At 41.8% G+C, this 18759-nt stretch overlaps 1 protein-coding gene across 1 annotated transcript in view; it reads right to left on the bottom strand.

Moving 5' to 3' along the window:
• Nucleotides 1–18759, bottom strand: part of SORCS3 (sortilin related VPS10 domain containing receptor 3) — a 621661-nt gene that overhangs the window by 101376 nt on the left and 501526 nt on the right. The window contains exons 10-13 of the mRNA XM_007964048.3: nucleotides 12845–12991; nucleotides 11152–11254; nucleotides 5783–5859; nucleotides 2807–2898 (exon numbers count right to left, since the gene is read on the bottom strand). Of these exons, the coding sequence (XP_007962239.3) occupies nucleotides 2807–2898; nucleotides 5783–5859; nucleotides 11152–11254; nucleotides 12845–12991 (419 nt within the window). The remainder of the gene's footprint in view (nucleotides 1–2806; nucleotides 2899–5782; nucleotides 5860–11151; nucleotides 11255–12844; nucleotides 12992–18759) is intronic.

Below are 18759 nucleotides of genomic sequence, written 5' to 3'. Positions count from 1 at the left end.
AGGATGCTAAGATTTGACAAAACCAAAACTCTCTTCCCTGTACTCCTGCCATGTCAAATATGCTCTCCTCTTCTACCACCAAAAGGAAATGACAAAAATAAACTCTTTCTTTCCTCAGCACAAGGAAACTTCTGCAGAATGCTTTAAGAATCAATGATTAAGTAAGTGCTAGGTCCCTACATAATCAAGGAAAGTGATGGCCAAGTTTAAGGGCTGGTTGCTAGCCCCTTCTCCAGGACTTACAGGGAAGAAACCAGGCCAGCTAAACCTGTCTGTAGGACATTTATCAACTCTCTTATGAAGATTTAGATGGAAGTTTTTAACATGATGGGAGCTAAGAAACATTGCCTTTCTTGGTTTAAAAACAAGCTTGTTTTAAGACTCAAGCTGTCTTCTCTGAGAGTGCAAGTCCTACTCAGTCCACAACAGAGACAGCTCTTTCCTCTACAGAGGCAGATGGGTTTTGATAGCAGAAAAAATTACCTACCAGACCAACTTTAATCCCTTAAACTGGCATGTAAGTTCGTCTGAGTCCTACCTACCTCTATTTACATTTTTGGTCTCAATCAAATAGTCTCCTGAACACCCCCTACATTACTTTAATTCTGGACTTCAGTCAAAGTTTTCTCTTTCCTTGGCTTGCCTCTCACCTCTCCTGTAACTCCTGGTATCCTTCTCTCAAAGGTCAGCCCTCATGCCACCTCCTGCAGCAGGAGGTGAGAGAAGGCTGCCAGGCTCCTTACATACCAGGCTTCAGTATTCCAGCAATACACACAGTCGGCATCCTTTAGCAGACATTGCTTTCACTTCTAGTCATGCATGTACTGCCTAAACATCTTATCTTGAGTATAATCTCCTGGAGGGCAGGGACTATGTCATAAGCCTAGGTATGCTTGTTATAGTTCATAGAAAATTAGCAGCCAGAACAGAAGAGCATCCATGACAGAAATCTAACTTGGTGCTGCCAGGTACACATGTCTAGCCTTGAGAAAGGTATTTAACATGTTTGCTTTTTGATGCCATTGTAAGTGGGTGATAGAAAGGTACCACATACATAGGTTGGTTAAGCATTAAATGAGATAATTCACGTAAATGGTTTAGAACAGTGCCTGGAATGTAATAATCCCTCAATAAATACTGACAGTCATTAATATCAAGCAATTCTAGTATTTGGATACTACCAAAAAACCATATAAATCAGTAGTAAAAGGATAAGAAACAATTACATTGGGAACCTTTACAAGCTCATCCTTGAGGTGGGAGAGCACCCCTCTTACAAATGGCTCCATGCATCTTTTTAACCTTTATTTGCACAATCTCTCCATATCATAGTGGTAGAACTATTTCACTATACACTAGGTTGAGCTTTAAGAAATTGGTAATATTTGATCATTTTTGACCTAAAAATGGCGATTTCATATGGTTTCACTTAAAATGGTCAAATTGAGAGAATCCTTCTTAAGTCTTTGCCAAAGGGACTGAAGATTGGATTTGCCATTAGGGAATCCTAAGCCTTTCCTGATTACGGTCTGATGCTTTCCAGTAAAATTATTACTCTAAACGTGTTTATCGCCCAATATCTAAGACCTGGTAGTTAGGCCAGGGTCCACCTTCCTGCCCATGTGAATCTGACCAACTGTACTGTAGATAGGATATTGTCCACCTACAAATATTCACTCTTCCAAATATTCCCTTTGCTGAATCTGAAGCCTGAAATTCTTTCCCTTCAGGGCATAAATACACATGAGACTCATCCATTCCCTGCCAAAAACACAAAACAACAACAGCAACAAGTTGTCATCATCGTTGTCGTCGTCGTCGTCATCATCATCATCATCATCTATTCTCACTCAACTCTGCCCTTGTGGAAGGTCTTGCATATACACCGTCAGCTCCATTTCATAATCTTACTCTTTGAAAGCAATAATCTATACTGTCTCTATTTCATTTCATTGCTTATCATCCATTCAGTCGTTTATTCGTTTATAAATCTATTACAGTCTAACTTTTATCCCCACCTCTGTTTCAATTCTACTCTGACAAAAATCATGAATAACCTCCTATATTGCTTAATCCTAGGTTGTTTTAATTCCACAACTGACTTGATCTGATTTAGAATTTGATGCTATTAATCACCCCTTTCTTCAGCATTCATGAAAATATTTCCCCTGAGTTTCTATATTTTGGCCATTTCTATTTAGCCTGTCCCATAATTTCTTCCTGCACTCTGAATATTGGTTTTCAGCAGAGTCCATAGGAGTCCCTGGTTTCTCCCTGTACTCAGTCTCTTGAGGCACTGAGCCCACTACCATAGCTTTAACTACCACCTAGTGGCTAATGACTTCAAAGCTAAAGTGTCAGCCTAGACCACTCCCGATCTTCAGATATTTGACAACTCATGGCCATTTCTGCTGAAATATTCATAGAAACCACTAACTCAACTTCTCTAAAACTGAACTCAGTATCTGTTACATGTACTTAACCCTCCTCTTCCAATTTCCATCTCTCCTGTTTTGGATTACTGATCTTGGCTACTTGAATTGCAGGTCCTTCCTGCTGTCTTCTGCCTTATCTGACCACTCATTACCACCCACCGTATTCATTACATCTCCCCATCTGAATTATCTGGACTACTACTGCTACTTATGAGTTAGATGATGTAAAAGCTATTAAATGGATGGATGGATAAATAAATGGATGAGGAAATGTACAAATGGGTACAAAACCATGCAGAATAACTCATCACAATTCTCTCCACTAAAAAGTTGCTCATTAGCTCATTAATAGGGTAGGGAGCTCTCCTTACCACAAATGCCTGACTGGCAGAGGTGTGTGTTTCATGGCCACGAGGGCGCCACCCCAGTCTAGGAACCAGACATTGTACTCTTCATCAAAGATCTGGAACAACAACAACAACAACAACAATCATAGCAACACCTTACATTTGCATAGTGCTTAACAGTTTACAGTCTTTCACATACATTGTTTCATCTAGGTTCTAAGCCTTCCAACAGCACTATCAGATAGTTTTGTAAGTATTATCTCCATTTGATTGATGAGGAAATGGGCTCACAGAAAACAAATAACTCTCCCTCGGCCACTCAAATTGCATTTCCAGGGCTCTTTCCACTATTAGTACTGTGAACCAGCATGCTACATGAAGGTGAGGCAAAAAGGTGCATGCTCAACTAGATAACCAAAAGCAAAGTATGACTTCAAAGAAACTCCCCTATCTTTCTAGGTAACTAAGTTACTACTCAGCCTTCTCTTCTTCCTCAGCTATTCAGACGTCTGCTAATTTGTCAATGTTTTATAGTGTTTTATAGTGTTTTATAGTGTTGTTTATACATTGGGAACTTAAAAGACAATTTTCCACCAACTATGGTAAAACTAATAACTGATATAGCCACCACCTCCCTGCAAGTTGGATGAAGACCCAAGTTGGGTGTCTATGAGTCCCTACTCTAAGTGGTCATTGGAACACAGTATGTCCAGGGACCTAAAATTATTCATTCTTTATTTCATCTATTTGTCTGTTACTTATCCATCCATTCACTCATTCATTCACTTATTCAGTGTTCCATCCATCCATCCATCCCTCCATCTAACCACAGGCATTTTCTAAGCACTGACTGCAATACAAGGTTCTGAGTCAAGAGAACTTCAGACCTAAGCTCACATCTATCAATGCTTATACCAGATATGACTTTTAAATCTTCAATCTTAAACAGGAAAACTATTTCTCCAGCAGAGAACTAATCTCAACTTTAGATCTTCTAGGGGAAAGTATGCTTGGAGAATTCCTACAGCACTTAACCATTGATGGTGGTTTATGCAGCCTAGATGGAGAAGTTGGGATGGTGGGTTAAGTGAAGAGGGCTATAAGAGGATAAGGAGGTACAGACAGATTTAAAGGAGGAATGGGTAAGAGGAATGGGGTCTCCTATATATATGCCCCAGGGAACCTTAGAGAGAAAAAGTAGTTTCTCAGTCCTAAACCTCTTTTTTTTTTCATATTTATCTTCAAAGAAAAGAAAAATGTCCCTATTAATGACGAGCCTCAATGTACAAAGGACCTAAGGGTGATTCACTTATATTCCAGATATAAACATAGACTCTGAGTCTTCAATGCTAGGCTTTTCTCTCCAGAGCTTAAAGGATGGCTCTGTGATAAGCCACATAATGGAACTGCTGGGTTGAAGCCTAAGAATGAGGATCACAGGAGGAGGCACTGGGGAGGAGGGAGAAGTTATCCTCATCCTTTCCTCTTGATTTTACCATCTGGCCACTGCTCATTTTTGCCCTGTCTAGCACTGGAGTGAAAAAGTGGATTCCTTAGCTGTTTAAGAAAGGAGGAAAGAAAAAGTATTGACAACACTGGTCAGGTGAGCTACTTCTTGAGGTAGAGAGACCTCCAGAAATGGTTTGTCTATGAGGATATTTTGTACCAGATGAGTTTGTATTCCAGCTTCCACCCTCCTTTGGCTCTCATAATAGGTTATTTTTACATTTTGAAGGGTATGATCTTATTTATGTATCTGTTCCCCAGTCACCTGATTATGACCTTGTGGGTAGGAACCTTATTCTTGACTGTGTGCCTTGCAGTACTTGACATAGTTGCTTTTGTCTCATAGGTACTTGGTAATCTTTACAATGCTGGTAGTGCTGACACGGGTGGAAATGGGGATGATGATGGTGGTGGTGATGACAATCTTCACTAAGGGATCCAAACAGGAAATTATCTAACTAGAGTTCATACGGTGACTCTACCTTTACCATCAAGATATTCAGTGTCCTTCTCTTGTCTTCTCCATGGAGAAACTGTCTCACTTTTAAGACTTAGTAAAATGTCACTCCTCCTTGTGATGTCTTTCCTGGTTTTTCCAGCAGGATGTATTCCTCTCTTTTCTCTGTGTGCTAATAATGCCACTAAAATACTACTATCACCCTGAACTATAGTTAGTTGGTTATGAACCCATTTCTTCTATTTAATTTTGAGCTTTTTAAGGAAAGGGACTCCAAATTATTCAATTGCCTCCTGGAGCCTGACACCTAGTTGACATTGTATAAATCTATTTGTCCAATATAGTAGCCACAAGAGAGTATTTAAGTTTAAATTAATAAAAATAAATAAAATTAAAAATTAAGTTCCTCTGACATAGTAGTCACATTTCAAGTGCTCTATAGCTGCATGGGCAAGCACAGATACAGAACTTTTCCACCATCGCTGAACATTCTATTGGACAGCACTGCTGTGTTTGTAAAACTGAATTAACGTTTCATGCAGTCATATATCTATTAAGCTGTTTCATACTTACTCAAGACAGTCTACACAATACTTAAACAACCACTGACTTCCATGGCTTTGTCAGTTTTAATGTTCTAATCCTTGCATTTTGTAGATACAGAAACACATCCCCGAAGGTGAAGAGAACAGCTTGCCAAGAACTCTTGGCACACTAATGATAAAAACAGTTTTATCAGTTGTATCCCCAGCAACCAGCACAGTACTTAGCATCTGGACCTGTTACATACATATGGCTGAAGGAAAGAATAAGTGAACTGGGAAAATTCCAGTTCCTCCTATTCCCTGCCCAATGCCCTTCTCATTTTACCCCATTACCCCTCTAACCTGCCAGCCAAATTGACCAAACTGAACAGCTGCTTCAAGTGTTTTGAAACTACAAAGTCATAATGAGACTGAGAATCTACAGGACGGAGAGAGAGATTGGTAGAACTTACTCTAAACGCCTCCTCCCTTTTTCTCAATTCACCCAGTTACCTGTCTCCATGTGTTGCCCCCATCGGAGGAGATGAACACACCAATATCAGTATATGAGAGCTCCGGGCCAATGTTGCCTGAAACATAAGCAGATCATTTGAGATTGTCAGGAGTTTACCAATTAAGTGTGCTTAGGGCTGGGGGAGCAGAGAGTGAAGGTTTTCTAAGTAATATTTACAGCTAATTTGTGCAGTTTCTTTCTTGGTGTCATATCAGAAGCCCAGCAGGAAGAAAAACCCAACATGGGAGAAAATTTCAATAGTATGACAGAAGTGCATCATTCAATGACATGAGTCAAAGACTGAATATCGATTAGTTCAGTTCTCTTCAATTATTCACTCTGTATACCAATAATCTCTTACATTGCTCCTGACAGGTGTTCTCTGAAGGAAGCAAAGACTGGAAAAGTAGACACATATGGAGAAACTGAGCATAGGAGCCTGAGAAAAACTGGTGTGTGTGTGTGTGTATGTGTGTGTGCATAACTGTGTGTCTGTGTGTTTGCAACTTGTCAACATGTCCTTTGAGTGCCAGGCAGTTGAGTGACCCAATGGCACAGACTATGTAACCTAAATTATACAGTGCCCAGAAGAAGATGACCACACTCAGCATACCATGGCCATCGAACATGGCAGGAAAAGAAGTCACCTGGCTTATGCCTAGACCAACCACACTTGTTGCTTCCATCCTTTCACACTCTCCTCTTCTCTCTACCCTTCTTTTTCTTCCCCTGGCACTCCATCACCTTGTGGCTATGTTTATTGAAAAGAAAGTGGTCAAGCTTTTCTAGTCCATCTATATTGATTTAGTTTTCCCAATGGGCAGTCCTCTTCTCAGAGCCTAAAAAAATGCCCCCAACCTAATAGTGCTCAATAAATAATTGTGGAATGAATGAATGGGAAAAATGATTGGATCATGTTCCAACATTGACGTGCACTTGAGGAGGTTCTGACAACCAGGAAGGAACCCTAAACATGTAAGAGTTTATCATATTGGCTGATTTTTTTTTTTAATAGCAGGAAGAGAATGTTAGCTCCCACACATCTGTAGCCTAAATAGGAGCACAACAAAAATGCAATAATGAAAATGTTAATTGAGTTCCTGACATTTAATGCTTCAAGATGAGAAATTAAAGCCAGGCTACAGCTTGTCAAGCTCCCATCAGCATCAGGGAGCACACAGATAGCCAACGTGTTTTGAGACTCAAGTTTCCAAAAATAACCCCTGGGCTCAGGGTTCAGGGTTCAGGGTTCAGGCAGTAGGTGTGAGAGGAGTAGGGAGAGGCTTCATGAGTATATCCATCGAGTTCTGCCTGGAATTTTGGATTCAACTCCCCAGATACAGGTTTTAGAAGACACAGGTGAGGAAAGTAAAGAGGAATGGGGAAGAGAATATCAACCCAAGTTGCTTGGTGGTTGTGCTAACCTGGAGCATTGTGTTAAGAAGGATTCGTTGGTTTCCACAGAATAGAATGTGATGGTGATCAACAGATGTCTACCAAGGGTGACAGAGAGAGAGGGAGGCAGGAGCACAGTTGCTCCAGAGCTGTGTATCTTCCATCCCTGGCATGGCTTCTAAGAATCTAGTTTATCATCCCTCACCTTCCTTAGAAGCTGGTTCTGTCAACATCTTCAACCTCTCTTTCAAAGCTCGACTAGATGGATTTTGGGGGCCTTATGGTGGTAAGAACCCAAGGCTCACAGTGAACTCTATTTGTGGAAATATCTTCTGTCAATTGAAAAGACCCCTGAAAGAAAATGCTACTGATCACAGAGATCAGAAAGTTGGTTTCCAGATGAACGGACAGAAAAGATGTACCCAGGAGGAGTTGATCTTTGAACATGCACAGTTCCTAGGTGACTCTGTGGGTGATTTCTGATAGGAAGAGCTTGAGTTATGTTGTCAGAGAAGGAGGATTTGAAAAATGAACCTTGATGGCTGAAGTGGAATTGGCGCTCAGCTAGTGACTTCCAACCACGTTGGAAGAAGGGGATGCAGCTGTTGCCCACTTGAGTGGTATGATGAGAGAGGAGCGGGAGTGAGATGGAGAAGAAGAAGAAGAACTGGGATCTCTTCTCACCAACAGCTTGGGTGGTAAATGACGGAGGGCCCATGCCCCTTTTGGAAGCTTTAAACAACTTCCTTTTACCCTCATTTCCTCCCAGTGCTATCCTTCTTGCTCCTTAAATATTTTTGAAAAAAAATAAAAGGGAGAGAATTTTGAAGTCCTCTGAGGGCTAGCAATGCTTCTCTTACCACCACTGATGCCAGAGGGATCTGCTGCCCATACGGGGTGGCTACAGGCTCAGTGGGGGAGGAAGCTGACGGTGTACAATCAATGTGCCCCTGCAGGGACAGGGGTGGGAGGAGGGTTGCCACAGAAGGAAAAACAGGAGGGTGCAAACATTCAGAGTTTACAGGAAGCCTGGCAGACAGTCTGGTTAGCTGTGGACCGGGCACGGAAAGGGGCTCAGAGATAGGTCTGGCTGAATGGCTACAGAACAGAGCACTAGAGGTGGAATCAGAGGGAGATTGGGCTGGAACAAGACACCTGTTTCCACCTGCCCACAGTCTCTTCATCTCTAAATTGAGGAGGATAGTAATCGCCATTTCTACATCACTATGCAGTTGTGCAATCAAGGCAAGGAAAGTGCTTTTCATGCTGTAAGGCATTGTGAGGATGTGAGGTCTTTAATACTAGCTTGAAACCACTGTGTTAAGGATATTAGGAACCCTAGTGTCTCTGCTTGCAAAAGGCAATTGCCAAACTCTCCATACTGAAATTCCATCTGCCTTCAGAGATGTCCTCAACAGGAGTTAGAGATGAAATCTCAGGCTATACTTTTATCCACGCAGCTTACCTGAGACCACATCTCAGTTCAAGGTGGGGAAAGGGAGTCAGTAGTGGAAGTGGAGAGAGCCCAGGGTGGCTGACACCTGAAGGAAGGTGGAAGGCACGGATGTGGGAAAGGACCCTGCAGAGGCAGGTTCCATGCAGGCCACTGAAGGTATAATTAGCTGACTTCATAGTTATCTTCCTGATGGCAAATAACCTCCCAGGGTGACCAGAGCAAGCAGGGTAAGGAGAAGCTGGGTATGAAGAAGCATGCACCAGTGACTCAGCCCTGGTTTTTCATCAGAATCTCATCAGCTGAGTTATATCCCTCCCAAAAATCCAGGGCATGGCAAAAAGCCTCAAGAATTACAGGGAGAGATAAAAAGGAATTAGCAATTCTGATACATATGGACAAAAAAATTCAAAAATAAATCTTTAATGTCTTTGTGTTCGCTAATTTACAAAGTACTAATTGAGAAGCAATATGCTGGTCACAGGTAAGAACAACTACCATTAATTCTACCTTATGATGGTCTGAGCACTCTGCTGGATCTTTAGACACACACTTCCATCTCCAATTTTTACAACACCCCCACAAGGTAGAAAACATTCCAGTTTTACAGATGAGAAAAATGAAGCTCAGAGGTTAAAAACTAAGCCAAATGCACAAACCTAGTAAGTGTCAGGGCTCAGCCTGGAAAGCAGGAGGACAAGGTTCCTGAGTTTCTCTGTGTGCCTAGTGTATGCACAGGATTTATGGATTCTGTTGAAGGAGATTAGCACATTATATTCTTCTGATGTAAGAAGAAGAGTTTTAACTTCTATAATATTAATGATGATGATAAGTGACATGTACTAAGTATTCGATATATCCCAGGCACTGTTTTAAGCATTTTACTTATTTATTTCTTATTTATTGAGCCAGAGTCTCACTGTGTCACCTAGACTGGAGTGCAGTGGCACCATCTTGGCTCACTGCAACCTCCACCTTCTGGGTTCAAGTGATACTCCTGCCTCAGCCTCCCTAGCAGGCATGCACCACCACACCTGGCTAATTTTTGTATTTTTAGTAGAGACAGGGTTTCACCATGTTGGCCAGGCTAGTCTTGAACTCCTGACCTCAGGTGATCCTCCTGCCTCGGCCTCCCAAAGTGCTGGAATTACAGGCATAAGCCACTGCGCCTGGTCATTGTTCTAAGCATTTTAAATTCATTGCTTAATTATATCCTGCAATTATATTATTCTGGTATTATTATGCCCACTTTGCCAATGAAAACACTGAAGTTCAGAGTGGTCAAGCCACAAAGAACAATACCTGGCTATATACTAAACATTCTGATAATACTAACTTTTATTATTCATCCCTACTTTTCGATGTAGCTTCCAGTTCAGCCCTGGGCCTCCTGTAGGTCTTGAGGAGAGGCATAGAGTCCAGCAGCCCTTGAGTTGGGAAGACCAATCCACATGGATTGCAGAGTTTGAGGATCACTCCTCCAGCCAGGGGAACAGCAACAGGGCCTGCCCTCATCTCTCCCCAGCCTGGGCTCCCTGAAGCCAGTGGTGTTAAGCATAGCTGCTCCCAACCATCTGGGGTCGACAGGAGTTGACTGAAATGCTAGAAGGCTATGCCAGCTGTCAGTCCGATGAGAGTGGCTGGTCACTGGTGGTATGTAAAAGCTCACACAGTTGGAGGCTGGGAGAAGGAAGCCATGCCTAGAGAGTAGGAACTCCAGGGACCAGAGCTTTGGGTTGATGAGAGAAAACAGAATGTACCAGCTCCAAAAGTCACTGTGAATTTATCTGCTTTCATTAGAAACATAAGCTGACCAACACCAGAGCTCTAACTTCTAAGATCAGCAGGCTGCCTTGCTTTATGCCATCAATGTATTCCTGAAAAGGTGTATGGAAATGCAGTGCATGCTAATCAGAGCACACTCTGCGGAGACTTCAGCTTTCATCTTGGAGTTGCTTTATCTTCATTTCCGATTGATGCTCAGTGGACAGTGATTCCAACAATACAACCTTAAGTTTTTCTGCCCTTTGCCCTCAGGCTCTCAGCCAAGTGGTTAATCATGTGTAAACAAGCCTTTACATGCACCAGAGACCTCCTGATTAAAAATAGCGCTGGGATGGAACCCTTTGTAAAGAATCATCTGTGTAAAGAGAAAACAACCCCAACTTATATTTGGTGAGCTAGGAAGTTCATCTATCATGTTTTCTTAAAGTGTGGATTCCTATTATAAACAACCATTCTGATTGGTCAGTTTACTTTGAGAGAAACTCTGGCCTCTTGCTAAGCACAGGGGACTGCTCTGTGTCCCCGGGGAAGATGCATGAATTTAGGAATTACAAATGCCTGGAGCTCTTTGCATCTTAGGTTCTTGGATGGGTTTTGGGGAATCCTGCATGTTTTCTGGGGAGAGTGCCCATAGCTTTCATTTGATGCTCAAATGAGTCCAAGATCCAAAAATAGGTGACACATTTATTCTAGATACTCTCAGTACAGAAGAAGCCCAGGGAACGTTTTCCTTACCTGTAGCCACCACAAGTCCTGGGGCTGTCTCCTTGCTAGAGATTCTTCCTGAGGAATATGGATTTTCAGAGAGCTGCAGGTGCAGATGTAAGGAACAGAAGGGCTAAAATGGAGAAGGAAATAGTTCATTCTAAGAAATTCCAGACACCTGTACCCCTGCCCCACTAGAGATGGGCTTCCCTATGTTCAGCTCCCAGAAATAGCAAGGCATTGGATGGTGAGTCACACAGTTTTGGGCAGAAGACATCCACACCTGAGACAGCTGGCATGCTCAGATTAGAAGCTCCACTGAGTATCTTCCATAAATGCCCTCCTGCCTCTGCCCCCTAACTTGAATCTTATGCCTTTCCCTCTCTTCCTCACCCAGCCTATCCAAGGTCCAGTTCATGGCTGGCTTTATGAAGCCTCCTTGACCATTCCTTCTACCAGGATGACACTAACATTCTCGCATTTCTGATCTTGACTGTCAATTCTGCTTCTCGGAGCTCTAAGGGCCCTCTGGGAGGAGTGAAGAGGGGAAGCTATGTGAACTAGGCCAGGCCCTCCACCTTCTTCAGCCAGATTGTCTCTGTCTCTGTTTTATGTATTTTGTTCCTATTTATAATTTTACTTAAAATATTTGAAGCCATCATCTAAAACCTATATAAGTCTGTGTTCTCTATTTATTCACTTATTTATTCATCTATCCCCACTGGAGTGTTCTTAAAAAGGGCTTGGGGATTTACAGAGACATATTCTGTACAATAAATACAAATAAGATGAAGAAATAGAAAGAAAGAGAAAATCAGATTAAAATAAGATGAATCCATGGGTAAGGTTTGAGGGAAAAAAATATCATGCTATGACCAGTTCCTAGAGGTAAGCAGGCATTTATCTCTGACCCTCCTAGTACCCGAAGCAAAAATTATATGGCAAAAGGCTGAAAATTACAAAGGGAAAGGGCACCATTTGCCATATTTACCATTGTAGTCCCAATTTTTAACAGAGGGTCTAGAATATGATAAGTGGTTAATAAATCTTTTGAATAAGTGGCAAGAGGTAACTTTTTGCTCAGAAGAAACTAACCATTGCTGGGACCTTAGAATTGTTTCTTACGGAGGTCCTTATTCAGAGGGCACTGACGGTTGTGGATTTTATTGTTAATGAACCATCTTGCCTCCTCACACAGAGCAGAAGCACCTGGAGCCAGAGAAACCATCTCACACATCATGTCTTCCATGGTGCCTACCCCAATATTCCATACAATAGGAATCCTGGAAATGTTGATAGATTAACTGTCCAATATGGACATTCCAGCCTAACCCCTCCTCCCCACCAGAATCTCAAAGCAACTTTTGCTTGCCCTAACATCTAGCAAGAATTTACCAAAACACAATGCATCATGTCAGTGTCAGTTAATAGATGTATTACTACTACTGATCTGTGCCTGGGACCCTTGGACACAGGCTCCTTCTCTTATATGTTTCTTTGCCTTACTACGAGATGGAGCACATAGTAGATCCTCAGTAAATGCCTGCATAATTCAACTGGTGCTGCAGTCTGAGTCCACGGACCAATGCTCTGCAAGTTTTAGAAAATTACTGCACTGCACCACCTGAGTTCCTAAGACCCTCTGTTGAAAGAAAGCCCTTGACACAGCTTCCCCAGGTGGCCAGCCTGCCCTGTGAACTTCCCATGAGGCTGAGTGACTGACCAGCAGGCAGTGCACCGGGCTTCCTCTCAGGTCCACATCTGGAGCTTGCAGCAGACGCCAATCCCTGCCTTTGTTGTAAGTGATGTATGTCTTCACCTGGTCGTCCACCTTCTTGTTTGCCAGAAATATCCCTTTGATACCTGCTACCTAGGAAAAAAGGTGAGAGATGGAGAACCATGCTAGGCCAACATGCCTGTGGTCTTGGAGAAGTCCTTAGAGAAGGCCCAGAACCTCCCACGGCATGTTGGAGTTCCAAGCAGGAAAAGAAGGAACATGACAGGAAACATTGAATGCCATGTGGTCTCTGAAAAATGTTTAAAAAGTTCATCTCTGAACCTTATGTCACCCCCCTAGATGTCCCTTTCTATGCTTACCCATCTGCTTTTTCCCACTTTGCTCGTCTCTGTACTTTGTTTCATAGGACTTTATCTTTAATTAACTATTAACATTTCCTCTGAGGTGGGAGTGGCTGACAAGAACTGAAAGAGTTACCCCTTCTAGCAAATAATGTATTTCTGCTCAGGGGAGGCCCATAGATGGGTATTCCCTAACAGTGGAAGCTGAGGCACTGTGATTAGTAGTAAGGAAGATATCCTGGGGCAGATGATCCCGCTTGGAGACCTGGCATCTGTCTCTTTCCATGCCACTAGCTCACTGTGTGACTTTGGATAGATCCCACATCCTCTGTGGGACTCAGCCAATGGTCGCTTCGAAATTGGTGGAATAACCCCTCTTCCTCTTCTTTCTCCCAGTTGGCTGGCAAAGGATTCCTGAGACTATGTAAAGCACTCACCAGTGTTCCCATGTTTTGAGATTTGCAAGCCTTTGATATTTTGATGGGAAAAGAGCATCACCACAAAACAAGCAGCCAGAGGATTAAAGGAGATTTATCACCCAGAAGGGTTCTAGGGTAAGTACAAATTCTACTCCAACTTTTATTCCTTATATTCTACATGATGGGCAAGGAAAGCAGATATTTAGAATGACAATGTCCTGCATCAAAGAAAGATACCCTTAACTCTTTTTCCATAGAAGTTATAGCATGTTTCAAAGGCAAATAGCAAATAGCATATTGCTAAAGACAATTCAATTAAATATATTGTTTATATATATTTAAACTAAAGACAATTCAATATATTTAATTCAATATATTTAATATATTTAAATTATTTTATTTAAATTATTTTATTTAAATATATATAAACAATAGGTGCAATGGCAGGTTTTGTGGGTGATACTCAGATATCTTTAAGTTTTAATTGGATTTATCCCCCATTCTTCCAGTATCATGGTTAACTGAGGTTTACTCACTTCGGAGAGAATGGCAGTGGGAGAAAAGGCCAAGAGTTCCACAGAACTGAGCCTTTTTTTTTTTTTCAAATGACATAATTTAATTGATGAAATAAAAAGTCTTCTTTTCTTTTTTTAAGTAACCTGATTGGCCTTGAAAGAGAATGTTGGACCAAATAACAATAAACAAACAAGTGGACAGAGAATGTCAGGAGGAGAACAGAATTATCTGGAAGGACACCACCAGGGGAATTTGACAAAGGGCCAACAATAGAATTGATTAGATTCCTACCTGGAACAGTGGGTATGTAAGCAGAGAAACCAAGGGAGGGGAGGGGCATGATGTCTGAGCCATGCCCTCGCTAGAGATCCCCTCCCTGCCCTAACGGCTTAAAGTCAGGGCCATTTCAGGAAGGACGGCATCTCAAATGCTCATCCGGGAGCTATGAGCCCCTCAGATCACCTCAGTCTTTAAAACCAACCGCGAAGGTGCATGTCCTAAAGCTGAACACTAGTCATTCCTCACAAAGAATGGAATCTGAGATTCTCTAGAACCTTCTACCTGATGGAGGCTTTTCAGTGTTCTGTTTAGCCACACAGCTGATGCCTTTTCTGTTAGACCACCAGCTAATGATTCCAGAGAACTCACTCCCCTAAACCAGTTACCCTCTCCCACATATACCCAGGGCCTTGCTATCCACTTCTTCGATGAAAATATTTGGATCAGACTCAGACACCTTGGCCCTGGTTCAGTTTTTCCCGGGGAGCTACTGTGCCCCCCTCTGATGCCCCCAGCTCAATGCATCACAGAAAGAATTCCAGCCACTCAGCAACCTCTTGTGATCTTCCAGGTGAGCAGGTTAACAAATTAAACTCATTACCATTACCATTACCATTACCATGTTTTCCCACTGAGTACACCACCACTTGGACAGGTATTTTCTGTGTGCCCCACATATTCTGAGAACAAAACCAGCAGAATGGGGACTAAAAAGATGTAGCAAGGACAGACTCCCAGGGAACCCACTTGCAGCTCTGAAGGTGTTTCTCCTGCAGTTGTACATAATGCTGCAGCAATCTCCTTCCTGCCTGAAAGAAACGGAACATTTCCCACTTGTGTTTGGATAGTTCAAAGCCCTTACATTATTACTGAATCGCTTTTTGGCTTCATATCTTGTATAAATGGACTGCAAGTTTGAAGGGTACTTGGCTTTTGTGTGTCCTAAGCCAACAGTTTTCACTTTTTGACTGCAATCCAAGTAAGAAATACATTTATGTTGCAACCCAGTGGACTCATACCCCATACCCATATATGCATGAATGTGTACACTTGTATGTACACATATACTTCTAAGACAAAAGTATTATGAAAGACTACTTACCCTCACTAAATGCAATGTAAAGGAATTGGAGAATGAGACATGCATTTTTACTTGTCTTCATCCATGGAGGTACAGAGCAGTGAATTAACTTTAAACATACTTCCTCCCACTGTTGTTTGAAATCAGATGTTTGACTACTGCTGATGATTTCAGCAGTCCGGGGGGAAGGGTACCAGCTTGTGATGGTGCCCGCAGAAGAGGACAATACAAGGTGTCCAGCATGTGTGGCCCACTTTCCCTCTGGGAATCAATTTGAGTACAGAGGGAAACTGACAGCAGGCCCCTTGGCGGAATGCTGAGTCCAGGTGGCATGGTCATCTGTTGGTCACCTCCTAGAAACCTCAGGACAAAGAAGCCAGGGCTTTGCTGAAAAAAGCAATTACCATGATCTGCCTTGGGCTGTCCCTAGAGTCCCACCTGTGGTGAGGGGCTGAGGAAGGTTGGTTCAGGGAAAAAAGTCCCTGTAGAGTCTGTAAGCAGCTGTCCTTCTGGCCCAATAAGGGTAACTGAAAGTCATGATAAAGCAGAGAGAAGACGACAGGCTCTAGGGAGAGGAAAGGCAAGGAAACATCAATAAGATGGTCAAAGAGACCAGAGTACTGAGACTGGCTGGGAAGTTTCTTTTTTCTTTTTTTCTTTCAGATGGTGTTTCACTCTTTCACCTGGGCTAGAGTACAGTGGCGTCATCTCAGCTCACTGCAACCTCTGCCTCCTGGGTTCAGGCGATCCTCCTGCCTCAGTCTCCTGAGCAGCTGGGATTACAGGTGACCGTGACTACACCCAGTTATTTTTTTGTATTTTTAGTAGAGAAGGGGTTTCACCATGTTGGCCAGGTTGGTCTCGAACTCCTGACCTCGTGAGTCACTCACTTTGGCCTCCCAAAGTACTGGGATTACAGGCGTGAGCCACCGCGCCCGGCCTGGAAGTTTCATTTTATCCATCCAGGTATACTGTGTCCAGTTATTTAGTCACTGAAGAAAAGCAAATCGCACCCATGATGAGTTACCACTAAATCCCTATCAGAACAGCTATACACACATACACACACACACACACACACACACACACTCACTCACTCTCTCTCTCTCTCTCTCTCTCCCCCCCCCCCCCTCTTTCTCTCTTTCTCTGAAATGAAGCAAGTGTTGGTGAAGATGTGAAGCAACTGCTACTCTTGTACCTTGCTGGTGGACATGCAAAATCCCACGGCCACTTTTGGAAAAATTTGGTGGCTTCTTATAAACATATACTTACATTCAACTCAGCAATCCTACTCCTAAGTATTTACCCATGAGAAATAAAAATTTATGGTCATGAGAATGTTTATAGAAATTTTATTCATAATCACGCAAAATTTAAAAAAGTAACCTAAACAGTCTTCAGCTGGTGATTGAAAAACAACCTCTGTCACATCCGTACAACAGAATGCTGCTCAGAAACAGGAGGAACTGATGTATTCCACAACGTGGGTGAATCTCAAATGCATTATTCTAAGCGGAAAAAAGTCAGACTGAAAAGGTTACCTACTGTATAATTCCATTTACTCACCCTCTAGGAAAGGCAAAACTAAAGACAAAGAGAGGTCAGGTGTGTGTGTGTGTCAGTGACTTTGGGGTAGAGAAGGGTGGACTACAAAAGGGCAATAAGGGAATATTTGGGGTAATGGAACTGTTCTATGTCTTGACTGTGATTTGTGCACACATTTACACAGCAGAATGCACAAATCAAAACTCACAGAACTGTATACTAAAAGGGTAAATTTTACTAAACATAAATTATACCACCATAAAAAATGCAAAAAAAAAAAAAAATGAATAATGAGAAAAGCCTAAGTGGTTTGTCAAGCAGACGGATTTCTTAAAACGCAGCACCACTAGCTGTGCATTCGGAGCCAAGCCACTAAATTCTCCGCATCTCTGTAATCTCATAGGCACAATGAAGAATGTGATATTGTGACAGATAAATAAGAAAAAAACATGTAAGTTGTTTATGATTGTGCAATCCAAAACAGTAGCTACTGGCCACATATGGCTATTTGAAATGTGGCTAGGGGGACGAAGAAACTAATTTTTAATTTTATTTCATTTTAACCAATAGAAATTTGAAGAACTGATATCCAATTCAGTTATTGGCAAACTTTTAAGTTTGTTGAGAATAACTTGGGTACGTGAATCTTCTTTTCTTACTGTAAATTTATGAAATGTTAAATACCAATCAAGTATTTCTGGTGAAAATTTAGCATATAAATTGAGATTCACAAGACATGTAAAATATATCCAGGATTTTGCAGACTTATTATGAAAATTAATATGAAAAAATATAAAATAACTAAATAATTGTTTACATTGAATGTAGAGTGAAATGACATTTTAGATACTTTGTCTAAATAAAAAATATTACAATGAATTTTGTCTGTTGTTTTTTACTTTTTAAAATGTGGGAAGCAAAAATGTGGAAATGTGTATGTAGCTCACCTTACGTATTTATTTGACAGGGCTGGTCTAGGGCATTGCCAGGTATGCCGTGGTTATTATTGTAAGGAGTTTTAAGTTAGATGCAAAATATCCAGGAGAGCACTGAAGAAAAAGTATCACACCGGCACCTCAGAGAATGCTGCCACAGTATAACTGCGGGTGTTGGAAAGAATATTTGTTTCTTGATTTATTAGGGAGAGTAATTAAAAAGAAATGTAGTTTATAGCTGGGGATGTGAAGACAGTGCAATAGAGCTCTACATGAAAAGAGTGTTATGAGAATAATGGTAAGCACACACAATAGGCTACATTCACTGTCAATACCAGCCTTGTTTTGAAGGAGTCGGCTTGACACCACCTCAAAGAAGAGATCGATTTTTATTTGGCCTTCAAGTGTTATTTTCTCCCCTAATTATGTAATTATAGTCATGACAATATTGTACTTTGAAGCAGGAATTTGAGAAAGAACAAGCAGGAGAATCTCTCTACAGCAGGAGACAACTCCAACAGATTTGAAAAGGAAATTATCTCAGCCTTGTTAGATGTTGGGGGAGTTCCGCGGGGTTGATCTCCATTGGTTCAAGGATATTTCAGTGCCAAGACTTGCAAGGTGAATTCCCAAATAAGTTCTTGTTTTCTTTGTCTCCTCTCCATTATCAAGAAGAGGCTTCAGAGGTCCATGCAGAAGATGGAGTGATACACCTGTGGCTTAAGTGGTCAAGGTCAGCCCAAGTCACCTGTTACCTGAAAATTACCTAAAGACATCTCTGAAC

Source organism: Chlorocebus sabaeus, chromosome 9 (assembly GCF_047675955.1).
Source record: "Chlorocebus sabaeus isolate Y175 chromosome 9, mChlSab1.0.hap1, whole genome shotgun sequence".
NCBI classification, from domain to species: Eukaryota; Metazoa; Chordata; class Mammalia; order Primates; family Cercopithecidae; genus Chlorocebus; species Chlorocebus sabaeus.
This window is presented reverse-complemented; position numbering and strand designations above follow the sequence as displayed.